Source organism: Ipomoea nil, unplaced genomic scaffold (genome assembly GCF_001879475.1).
Source record: "Ipomoea nil cultivar Tokyo-kokei standard unplaced genomic scaffold, Asagao_1.1 scaffold1274, whole genome shotgun sequence".
Classification (NCBI taxonomy): domain Eukaryota; kingdom Viridiplantae; phylum Streptophyta; class Magnoliopsida; order Solanales; family Convolvulaceae; genus Ipomoea; species Ipomoea nil.
In genome coordinates, this window is record NW_017617702.1 from 1 (window position 1) to 12903 (window position 12903).

At 38.0% G+C, this 12903-nt stretch overlaps 2 protein-coding genes across 2 annotated transcripts; one reads left to right on the top strand and one right to left on the bottom strand.

Moving 5' to 3' along the window:
• Positions 1-6364: 6364 nt before the first annotated feature.
• On the bottom strand, positions 6365-7265 carry LOC109184650. The gene is made up of 2 exons (XM_019334675.1): positions 6963-7265; positions 6365-6880 (listed from the first exon to the last, which is right to left on the bottom strand). The coding sequence occupies exons 1-2, from the start codon at positions 7263-7265 to the stop codon at positions 6365-6367; spliced, it is 819 nt and encodes a 272-aa protein (XP_019190220.1).
• A 578-nt stretch (positions 7266-7843) lies between these two features.
• LOC109184651 (putative nuclease HARBI1) lies at positions 7844-9196 on the top strand. Its single transcript, XM_019334676.1, has 2 exons — positions 7844-8080; positions 8240-9196. Exons 1-2 carry the CDS (start codon positions 7844-7846, stop codon positions 9194-9196), a joined length of 1194 nt encoding a protein of 397 aa, XP_019190221.1.
• The last annotated feature ends 3707 nt before the right edge of the window (positions 9197-12903 follow it).

Here is a 12903-nt window from a genome sequence, read left to right on the forward strand (position 1 = left end):
CAAGCTTGAGGCTCTCCAGGATTCTAGGGATCAAATGGCGGTCAATGAATACATGGTGACAGAAGGGGATTTGTTGACGCTGATGAGACAAGAAGAATTGTTCTGGAAACAGCGTTCCAAACAGCTATGGCTTCAACATGGGGATCAAAACACCAAGTACTTCCACAAGTCGGCATCTTCACGTCATCGGCGGAATTTTCTGGAACGCGTAAAAAATGCGAGCGGCAATTGGGTGGCTGGTGCGGCAATGAATACCGAGGTGCTGCAGTATTATGAGGATATCTTCCGATCCTCGAATTCTGCCTCTGACATTTTCGGGAGAGTTCTGAACCGTGTATCGGAGGATATGAATGCGGCCCTGTTGATGCCGGTCACGATGCAGGAGGTCAAGCAAGCGCTTTTTTCCATGGCCCCGGAAAAGGCTCCGGGCCCGGACGAGATGACACCGGCCTTTTATCAACACTTCTGGCCTTTACTGGGACACGACTTATACATCTTTGTTATTACTTGTATCACCGCCAGAATGCTACCACAAAGCCTCAACAACTCCAATATTGTTCTGATTCCCAAGAAAAAGGTACCTGAAAAAGTTTCTGATTTGCGTCCAATTGCCTTATGCAATGTTGCATATAAAGTGATAGCTAAAGTGTTAGCCAATAGATTAAAAGAGGTTTTGCAGACTGTTGTTTCGGTTTCTCAGAGCGCGTTCGTTCCCGACAGACTTCTAACGGATAACATCATCGTGGCAGGGGAAGTGGGATACTATTTAAAGAGGAAAACGGGTGGAAAGATGGGTTGGACGGCCATGAAACTCGATATGGCCAAGGCCTACGACAGGATGGAATGAGATTTTTTGAAGGGGATGTTGGTATCACTGGGATTCGACCAGGGATGGACTGAGCTTCTCATGATGTGCGTCACGACCGTGGCCTACAATATTCAGGTTAACGGTGAGTCGGTAGGATTGATAACTCCTTCCCGGGGCATCCGCCAGGGCGACCCGTTATCACCTTACCTGTTCATTCTGTGTGCTGAAGGACTATCCATCATTCTACAACAAGCTGAGGCAAGGGGGGATATTCATGGGATCAGAATAGCAAGGGGCGCACCGTCTATAACACACCTTTTCTTCGCGGATGATAGTTTAATATTCTGCAGAGCTACATCCGAGGAGGCTCAGAGAGTAAAAGATTGCTTGGACCTGTACAGCGCAGCCTCGGGACAACTCATCAATTACGAGAAGTCGAATGCCATGTTCAGTGTCAATACAGATCACGGCACCCGCCGAATGGTTACAATGACCGTAGGGGTACAGGAAACAAGTGACTTAGGCCGATACTTGGGCTTGCCATCAGCGTTGGGACGGAACAAAACGGATACCTTTCATTACATTGAGAGGAAAATCCGAGAGCGGATTAGCGGGTGGCAACAAAAGCTTTTATCCAGGGCAGGGAAAGAGGTACTCCTTAAAAGTATTGCGCAAGCATTACCTATTTTCACCATGTCTATTTTTCTGTTGCCTGAACGGGTTTGTTCTACCATTGAGAAGATTTTCAATCGGTATTGGTGGGGTGGGAACGGCACAAGGCATACGGGCTTACACTGGATGAGCTGGAAAAGACTGGCTATTCCTAAAAAATACGGAGGTTTGGGCTTTAAACGCCTTCATGAATTTAATCTGGCGCTCTTAGCTAAACAGGGATGGCGGCTTTTAATTTTTCCGAATTCCCTGGTTACTCGCCTACTAAAGGCAAAATATTTTCCCCATTGCAGCTTCCTCGAGGCACAACTGGGCAACAATCCAAGTTACCTATGGCGTAGCATGTTGGCGGGTCAACCTCTTTTGAAATTAGGCGTCTCCAGGCATATTGGCGATGGAGCAGAAGCTAGAATATGGGGCTGGCCGTGGCTCGCGGATTCGAACAACCCGGCTTTGGACACTCCATGCAACGAAGCCTTACAAGAGGCGACTGTAAACGGGTTGCTCACGGCGCAAGGTGATTGGGATATGGAGATTCTAAGAGACCTCTTTGTGGAGAGTGATATCCCCAGAATTATGGCAACACCAACCTCGATCCATTTCCCGGATTCCTGGAGATGGAGGGATGATATACGGGGAGTCTACACTGTCCGGCAAGGTTATTATCTGTTCACGGCTTCGAACGGGGAGATGCTGACATCAGGGGGTTTCACGAAGTGGCAGCTGTTGTGGAAACTTCCGATTCCTCCCATGGTAAAGAATCTGTTATGGAGGTGCGCTCGTGCCATTCTTCCGGTCAAAGAGGTCCTAAAGAGTCGTCGAGTCTGGGTTGGTGGGGGCTGCCCGTTTTGCGACAATCCGGTGGAAACAATCGAACACCTGCTGTGTGAGTGTGCTACTGCGAATCAGATTTGGGAAGAGGATGATGTACTAAGAGGCCGGTCTGTGCAAGAGTTTATGGAGGCGGTGATAGGAGGCACTGACTCAACGCAAGCGGTACGCATGCTGCGATTTTTTGGGTCTTGTGGGGTGCGCGGAACGACCGGGTTTGGAAGACGGAGACGAAATCTATCCAGACTCTTCGTAAGCAAGTCCAAGCGATGCAGCAGCTTTGGGATCCACAGCGATCGCATACTAATGTAAACGGTCCAAGCACCACAAACTCGTCCTTTTGGAGCTTACCTCCCCGCGGGTGGATCAAGTGTAACGTTGATGCCGCACTTTTTGCAGATGGGGCGGGCTTCGGCGTGGTGGCTCGAGACCATGGCGGGAACTTCATCGCAGTGCATGGTGGTAGGTTGGGGCAGATTCGTGATCCCTTGCTGGCAGAAGCCACAACGGTTGAACGGGCATTGATATGGATCAAGAACCTTGGTTTTAATAATGTTATTTTGGAGACGGATTGTATGAACGTCTCTACTGCTTTTAATTCTCGTTGTGTTGATTTTTCTTATGTTGGTTCCATTGTAAAGCAATGTTCTACAATTGCTAGTGATATTGGGAACGTTAAAGTTTGCCATATCAAGAGGTCAGCAAATCAGGTCGCTCATGTTCTTGCACGGGCAACCGATTCTCCGTCTGTCCTGGGGTCGTGGTTTAACCGCTCGCCCTCATGTATTGCATCTTTGTTGAGATATTAATGAGATTGGTTTCGTTTTGTTAAAAAAAAAAAAAAATGCCCCAAATAAACATAAATGAGAATATACCCCTCTTACAGGGCCGGCCCTGGGGCAAGGGCAGGCTGGGCCCTTGTCCAGGGCCCATGTTTGGGGAGGGCCCCATCCTATTTTTACAGTAAGGTGAATTAGCTTGGTTGGTAAGATGTTTTAATTTTAACTTCATTTAATCAAAGGCTGGTGATCCAATCCTTCCCTTCACATTTTAGAATTTCTCAACCTTACTTTTTTACTTATATTCTAATGTATATTTTCAGAATTTATTTTTTGTGTTTAATATGGAGTAGTATTTTTAATGTAGCTTTTAAATATATAAATTTTCATATATTTATACTAAACATATTATGAATTTTTTATATTAAATATATAAATTTTTATATTAAATTTTTAATGCAGTTTCTAAAAAAAAAATTATCTATTTAAAAGAAAATGTATTTATAAAAATTATATAAATAATATAGAAGATGTGTGATTTATAATATGCTTTATGTTCAAACTATTTTATCTAGATAAATAGATTTCATATCTTTTTGTATTTTTTTTATTACGTTTTGAAATATTTTAATTTTTTGCTCCTAGTCAAAAAAGATTTTTACCTTCACATATGTTTGTAATTATTGTTTTATAAATTTTTAATAATAATTAATTTATTATTTATTATGATAGCAATGTTATTGTGTATAAGTTTACTCGGTTTTAAATTATTTATTCATTTTTATAAACTATAATATTATTTATTTATGAAGGAACTTATACGATTATTTATTATTTTGCATTAAGGAAAGCACCGGAATTTTTTTTCAGGATTAGTGTTGTGTATGCAAAATTGTTAAAAACTTCTTAATCTTATTTAAAGTTATTGATATTAATAAATTTTTCCTTATTTAATTTAAATTTTATGCATGAAATATATATTAACCGGGGTCCATTTTTTTTTTTTTTTATTCTGCCCCGGGCCTATAAAATGATAGGACCGGCCCTGCCCTCTTAAGCCATTTTCTATTTTGGTCTGCCACACAGAACCAGTGTCGACACCTAGCTTAGATCGCCAACAAAGCTACGCCCTTTAAACTCGGACTAATTATTTAATTAATTCCGTTAAAGAATGCTACTAGCTCTATTCATATACTTAGTCTAGGTTAGTTGGAAATGATTTAATTTAGTCAGAATTCCTTAATTAATTGGTGTGGTCCATGGAACATCGTGGACCCTTGTCTATATTGAGTCGTTATATCATAGACCGCGGTGCATGTGCACCGCGGTAAAAAAACGACGTCGTTTCTTTAAGTAAAGAAACGGTCCGCCGTTATAATTAACAGAGTCCGCTTGTTTGGTGTATTAAACATCAACTGACACTACAATATATCTAAACCGACACTGCAGTTATATCGAAATGATACTGTAGTTATAGTGAAATGAAACTGCAGTGTATATAAAATGAAACTGAATAACATTTCACATATTTAAGTATATATTGTACAATGAAGCTGTAATTATATCAAAATGATCATGTAGTTGTGTTTTAATGAAACTATAGTGTATATAAAATAAAATTAAATAACATTTTCATATATTTGAGTCTATAAATATCGAATGGAACTATAGTTATATCGAAATGAAACTATAGTTGTGTTGAATTGAAATTGTAGTGTATACAAAATAACACAGAATAACAGAGTTACTTTATGCAAAAGGGTGCGAAACGGCGGAAAACAAACACCGTTTCTTTTCATTTAAAAAAAGGACGCGCGGTGCATGATTGATCATGCACCGTGATGCATGATATAATTTGCCGTCTATATTAAAGCCTTAAATTCAATAAATATTTGTTGGGCTTGAAAATAGTTCTAGAATTTAGAGATTAAAACCTTTGGGCTTAGAAAGTTTGGGTCAAGACTAGACATATTTTGAGGCTTAGAAATATTTTTGGCTCAAACCAAAATCATTAGACTCAAGAATTAAATCATTTTGGGTTTAAATCATTGTAGGAATAAAAATAATCAGGTTACGTGCTTACGTGGCAGCTGAGTCGGCATTTTTTATAATTTTTAAATTATTTTTAATAATAAATTTTAAAAAAATTGAAAAAACATTAAATTAAAAAAAATTTCCCAAAAAAATAAATAAAACGATGGCGGCCACCCCGTTGTGTTTTTTTTTTTAAATAAAAAATATTATTAAAAATTATTAAAAATGTAAACTCAGCTGCCACGTAAGCAAATAACCTGATAAAATTGATGGTAACCTGCTATCAGGTAAAATTGCATATATTTGTAGTGTTCGATGGCCTAATTGCACTTCTTTTTTTTTTTTTCGTTCAATGGCCTAATTGCATTTTCAGGTTACGTTCACTGGCCAATTTGAACCTTATTTCAATAATTTATTTTTAAAAATTTTATAAAATAAGAATTCGAGAAAAATATTTTGAGTTGTCAAAATTTATATGTCAAACCATAAGTTAAAAAGCCACCAACTATTCCCCTTACTCCCTCAAGCACGGATTACGCACATAATGAGTAGACATTTAACCCCTATTATGTGAAAAACACTCAAAACCAGCTCCAAGACCATCTCCAAGGGGAGCACTATCTCACCAAAACAAAAAAAAAAACAACGCCAAAAATCAGCTCCAACCATGCGCTATTTCACCAAATATTTGGCGCACTGTGAACAGTGCTGCGCCATATTTGGCGCAGCACTGTTCACAGTGCGCCAAAACGCTATAAGTTTTGTTTTTTTCATTTTGACCCCACTTTTTTGTTTAATTCCTTTTATTGTTTTGTTTTTTGTTTTAATATATTTGTATATTTTGTTAAATTGTTAACTATAAATTTTATATTATTTAAAATGAATTATATCATTTCAAAGATCTCATCAAGACGATTAAAATAAGTCTAATATTGAACATAGATTAATTAAAAATGAAAACACATAAAGCTTAATTATAACAAAATTAAAGGAAATTACATACTTAATTTAAAGCTAACACATAAAACTTAATTAAAACTACTTTAAACATACTTAATTTAAAACAAACACATAAAACTTAATTAAAACTACTTTAAACATACTTAATTCAATAATCTCCTAGGCCAGCATCATTTCCTCCCAAATGATTAAAATATTGAGTAAACTGACTGCTTGATTCTTCTCCTCCAAGTGGTTGACGAGCTCTCTTTGCATGAATTTGTAATTGTGTATTTTTAAGTCAATCACGCCTTATTGGATCTGTGATGGAATCAACATCTATGCTCATGATTCTGTTATCTTCTTGTTGTTCCGCCAACTGTAGTTGCTTTGCTTCATTTTGAGCTTTTATCATTTGAAGCTCATAATTTTGTTGGAGTTGAGTTTGACTTTGTTCGAACATTTGTGCGATTTTTTCATTATGTTCTGTGACTTTGGCAAAATAATCATGACATTCTGCAAATGCTTGTTTCTTCTTTTTTTCCTTGTTACGTCCGGTAGGACGTTCATTGTTCAAGCCCTGACTTTCGAAATCATCGTCTAAGTTAAGGCAAAACGATGATGAACCTATTGACTTATCGCCTTGTGACTCTGCAGCTTCAATGTCAGAACTTCGCTTTCGACTTGCAACACTTGGTTCTCTATCCGAAGGACTTTGAAATTTCTCCAAGTCTTTAACAATAGGCCATACATGATCAAATTTAAAACCATTTTTAAATTTGGCCTCTTGTTCCATTAGTGCTCTTGCCCTATTAATCTGTTATAACCACAATTAAAGTAAGTAAATAACACAAACGTTCAAATTATTCACAATTTATATATAAACACAAAATACTCACAATGTCTTTTTCTGAAGCTCTACTAAGATTCAAGTTCTCAACCTGTACAATACATCCTCTGAATTTGGCGACAGCTTTTATTATAGTTTGCATCCGGGACGTAATTGACCTCAATGATCGAGTGCTTCCAACATTTGCTGGTAGCGCTTCATGATAAGCATTCATAATACGAGTCCAAAATACATCCCCAGCTTGATGGTGACCCGTAGCTTTATCTTGGCAAATATTAACATACACATGACAAAGGAGTTTATCTTCTTCAATAGAGGATGAACTAGTTCGAACTGTGCGTGCCTTGGACATTTTTAAAAAGAGGATGGAGAGGAATATAGAATAGAGAATTCAAAGAGTTGTGGTTTCTGATTTGGTGGTGTACTATTATATAGAGTGAAAGCAAAAATCAATTAATGGCTAAGATGGTTGTGATAAAATCCTATGGTTGAAAGGAATTGCTTTTGGGATTTGGGAAAGACATCATGTCAGATATTGGATTGTGTGTTGGAAGTATATGAATACCAATTAATGGCTAAGATGGTTGTGATAAAATCCTACGGTTGAAAGGAATTGCTTTTGGGATTTGGGAAAGATATCACGTCAGATCTTGGATTTTGTGTTGGAAGTATATGAATACCAATTAATGGCTAAGATGGTTGTGATAAAATCCTACGGTTGAAAGGAATTGCTTTTGGGATTTGGGAAAGATATCATGTCAGATCTTGGATTTTGTGTTGGAAGTATATGAATACCAATTAATGGCTAAGATGATTGTGATAAAATCCTACGGTTGAAAGGAATTACTTTTGAGATTTGGGAAAGATATCATATCAGATATATAAATACATGGCATACACACTTATCTTTCACCATAGCAATCTTGAGATATGAATCCCTCACACCCATTTTCATCCTTACCCCAACACCCATCTTCATCCTCGCAAGAGGATGACGATGATCTCATTGCTATAATACAATCACAACAACAAGCACTACTAAGTACGTATGCTAACAACAATGCTGCCATGGCTTACTGTTTGGAGATTATGTCTACTCAAGCCATCAACCCAAGTCATGGCGGTTCAATTTCCGGGCATAGAGTGATTCACCGTGACCGTGAAGATGGTGATCGAAGATTACATGCTGATTATTTTTCAGAAAATCCAAAATATAATGAGGCAATATTTCGTAGACGATTTCGAATGAGTCGAAATTTGTTCTTACGAATTGCCAATGTTGTTGTAGAGCACGACAATTACTTTGTGCAACGGAGAGATACAGTCGGTAGACTAGGCTTGTCTACTTTACAAAAAGTAACAGCAGCATTTCGAATTTTGGCTTATAGAGTAGCAGCAGATGCAACAGATGAATACATCCAAATTGGGGAATCAACATCAATTGAAAGTTTGAAGAGATTTTGCAGAGCGGTCGTAGAGGTCTTTGGACAATGCTATCTAAGAGCGCCCGATGCTAATGATGTTGCAAGGTTGCTTGAAATTGGTGAGAGGCGTGGCTTTCCAGGGATGCTTGGGAGTTTAGATTGCATGCACTGGACTTGGAAAAACTGTCCAACAGCTTGGGCCGGCCAATATGCTGGGCGTAGTCGAGAACCAACTATTGTTCTCGAGGCCGTAGCTGATTATGATTTGTGGATTTGGCATGCACATTTTGGTTTGCCGGGGTCGAATAGTGATATTAATGTGTTGGAGGCATCACATTTGTTTGCAAACATTGCAAATGGTACGGCACCTCCTGCTCATTATGTTATTCAAGGGAAAGTGTACGATACAGGATATTATTTAGCTGATGGGATATATCCGAAATGGTCAACCCTGGTACAAACTATTCATCAGCCCCTAGGACCAAAGAAAAAGTTATTTGCAATGATGCAAGAAGCATGTAGAAAGGATGTAGAACGTGCATTTGGGGTCCTTCAATCAAGATTTGCAATAGTCAAGGGACCAGTACGTTTTTGGGATAAACATGTATTGCATGATATAATGACATCATGCATCATAATGCATAATATGATAATGGAAGATGAATGTGATGAGCAAGTCGATATACAAAGTTGGAGAGAAGCACCGGCTCCTAAGGTTGATATATGTAGAGATGAAAGAATTGTCTTTGAAGAGTTTCTTGCTCGACATAGGCAAATAAAAAATAAAGAAGCACATTATGCGCTTCGTGATGCATTGATCGAGCATATGTGGGAACATTATGGTAATTCTATCAATTAAATGTAGCGGATGTTCTATAACTTATTATTGTGGAATAAAATAATATTTGCATTATAATTATATTGTATCCTTTTTTATTTTTATATATTTACATATTTCGTTAAATATTAAACATAAATTGTATATTATTAAAATAAAATTATATCATTTGAAAGATCTTATCAAGACGATTAAAACAAAACTAATATTAAATATAATTTAATTAAAGTCTAATTTATTAAATTACAACTATTAGTTTTGTTAAAAGAATAAAAGTATAAATATAAACTTTATGAGGGGTGTAGGAATAAAATTTGGTGCAAAATTTGACGTAATTGGTTGGAGATGAAAAAAATTTGGTGTAAGAATATATTGAGAATATTCATTTTTGGTGTAAAATTTAGAGCAGAATTTGGTGCAATGGTTGGAGATGGTCTAAATCGCATCAAACCCTACTTTTTAAGCACATGCATCTGTTTAAATCGCCATTTCACTAATGAAACACACAATTGAACAATACCCATAACCTCTGCCGCTGTCGTTGCCAGAATTTCTCGCTCGCGTCCACCGTTTACTTGAACCGCCAGCGATCTCATTAAACTCCATCGGATCCTCGCTACTCTCCCGGGTTATTTATTCGCGACATCTACTTCAACAATGGAGATGGAGTATGTGGAACTATGGAAAGCGTACAGGGGAAGAAAGACTTCACTATTATGCCGCTTCCCTCCTAAATCGAAGATTATTAATTTGCCCCGACTGCAAACGTTCTCTCCAAATTTAAACACCCAAATCCCAAGATTGTAGGCACTGCAGAGATGTAATCTTGGCCGTGAAAATATTTTATTGGATGGTCTGGATTACATAACACATTCTCACATAAAGCCCTATTCTCACCTAATTAAGGATACACACGCACGGGCTCCGGATCCCATGAGGTCAGATAGATGGATGTGATCATGAGATCCCATCCCATCCATTAAATCAATATTAATAGAAGGCTGAGATTGAAAGAGATTGTAATGTAATTAAGGTAGTATTTTAACCATAAGGGTGAAGAAGTAATTTTAATAGTGTAATTATTTATGGTTACAAATTAAACGGAATATTTACCATATGAATATATGTAATATTAATGGTAGTAGATTGCAGTAATATTATGTTAAATGGTGTGATTAAAACGTGGTGAGCAAGAAGATATCGAAGGTGTACTAATTTCTGTGGCGGAAATGGCTAATACGGCTACAGGTATGTGCATTTGAACTGGGTTTGTATTGGTCTTTGTGTAGACGTGTGTGCAGTTGGTATGGTGAAGTGTGTGCGACCGACAGTGCATGTGTGTGCAACTCCATGTGTCGGCGATAATCGATTTCAGTTCAAACGGTATATGTCTGCGTAAAGGGCTATGTGGGTGTGTGTGCGAATTGTTAGAAGTGGTAGCAAAACGGGAAATCGAAGCTTTATAACCAGCATTACGTAACATAGCTATGGCGTGCGTTTGAACCCACTATGCATGCACCGCAACCTCTACTTTGACGTATGTGTTGCAGTCTGTGCGAAATGAAGTTTTTGCATTTTACATTTGATAATACAGAATATAGGACAAGTTGGTGAATGGGTCTAGCTTTCATATGGGAGTGGAAAAATGTTAGATGATAGGAGATGTATGCACCGGTGTTATTATGCATGTGCAAGTTGCTGATTAGCTTAAAGTTATGAACGAATTGTAATTTGCAATATATGTGTAATGAACCAATCACTTGGTGAAATTGAGAACGTGTATATCCATTTGTAATGTGTAACTGTTTCCTGGAGTACAATGATAGATGAGAAGTTGTAGCTAATTATATTTTTTTTTATAGCTAATTACATGTTATTATTAAAGCACATAAAGAATAATGGGTCCGTAGTTTGAATGATGTCGTTTGAGCAGGGGTAGACACCTCGGCAGGAGGGACTGGTGGAACAACTTGGGCAGTAGGCAAACCCACACCAGGAGGTGCTGCAAACAACTCCGAATTGTTCTCTACACGAAAGACAACCAAACAAAATAACTTTCCATCCATAAAAAAATAATAAATGAAACAAACTCACCTCCAATGTAATTCGCACGTGCCATAACAATGCCCTGCACGGCAGAAAATAGAAAAGAACAACCCTAGCCAAACTATTGCACAGAGTTCGTATTGAATACTCCACAACCAAAAACGATTTAGAAAAATAAAACAAGAAAATGCCATTGACAGATAAAATAGATAGATAGAAGACCGAAATGTTACAAAATTAATCAAATTGATTAATCCGCACCCACCATATCCGCGAAGCGCACACACCACTAATAGTTGATTTAAAAAAAAATAAATAAATAAAAATAAACTCAAACCCAAAGACCAAAATGCAAATGAAAATCAAAAACATATTTATAACGAAATCGAACTTATAACGCACATAATAAATTAACATGGCTTGTGCAAACAAGTGTACGAATTAATTCCCATACCCTACACTTCAATACACAGTTGCACCCACCATAAAAAATAAAATGCACACAGCAATTGAATTTGCACACGCTGAAATCCTAATACGCAACCACCACCCCCCTACCATAACGACCAACAGACACATCACGCTGGACTAAAAATAAATTATTCTTTTTTAAAAAAATGAAGGGACCAAAACAACCCACCACCATAAGAAAACACAGGCCGGGTTGCCTACAAAAGCAAAATTAAACACACGCGGTACATATGTTACGTAGTGATAAATTAAATGCTACAATTTAACGTAATGCAACTGCATATAACCACACCCGCACACACCAACATATCTTGATTCACTTCTGGGTAGTTATACCTTCACTGCACCGTGAAAAAAAAAACATGACCATTTCACAGCACCAGTGTAGTTGCACACACAATAACTAATAACGCACTAACTTAAACTATGAAATTCACCAACTTAAGAACATATGCAAAACTGTTTCGACACATACATGAGGCCGTATTCGCAACCAACGCACCAAATGCAAGAAAACGACCCCAAAACATTTTAAAAAAAAAAAAAAAACTAACTACAATTAAAGCAACAACTCACCCTTCCCTTGCCGTACACCACCCACCCCATCGAAAATCACCACAGCCACACCAAACCTCCCCCCCCCCCCCCCCCCCCCCCCCCTAAAACGCCAAATACAACGACATGCAAACAACTTAGCGCCTGAAAAACGCCGTAACCCAACAAACAAAACAAAAAAAAAAAAAAAAACAAACAAAACAAAACTAGCGCAGCATAATACGGAAGAAACCCCGAACAATAAACCCAGATCGCACATGCCGAAATTCTAAAACGCACCCACCGCTTACTAAACATTACGGCAAATACACACCCCCGCCTAACATACAGTCCTTAAAAAAACACCCAAAAAAAAAAAAAAAAAAAAAAAAAAAGAACAGAAACCATTCCCCAGCCATCCAAAACACAAAAAAAAAAAAAACTTAAAAAAAAAATCAAAACAACTCCATGAACTAACACCTCCCTTGCCGAAACGCTAACCAACCCACCGCCAAACACCCCCAAAAAGCCCCCCAAAACCCCTCCCCCCTAAACCCGCCGACCACACAACCATGCACAGTCCCTAGACGCCGGAACCCGCCATTACCCGGAAAACAAACACCAAAAACAAAAAAAACGCCAAGCAAACAGATGGACGAGAAGCCCCACAAGTAAAC

Coding starts and splice junctions, on each gene's coding strand:
- LOC109184651 (XM_019334676.1), top strand. CDS start 7,844: ATGAATCCCTCACACCCATTTTCATCCTTACCCCAACACCCATCTTCA. Junction 8,081..8,239: donor TTCACCGTGACCGTGAAGAT/GGTGATCGAAGA, acceptor AGAGATACAGTC/GGTAGACTAGGCTTGTCTAC.
- LOC109184650 (XM_019334675.1), bottom strand. CDS start 7,265: ATGTCCAAGGCACGCACAGTTCGAACTAGTTCATCCTCTATTGAAGAA. Junction 6,881..6,962: donor GAGCTTCAGAAAAAGACATT/GTGAGTATTTTG, acceptor TGGTTATAACAG/ATTAATAGGGCAAGAGCACT.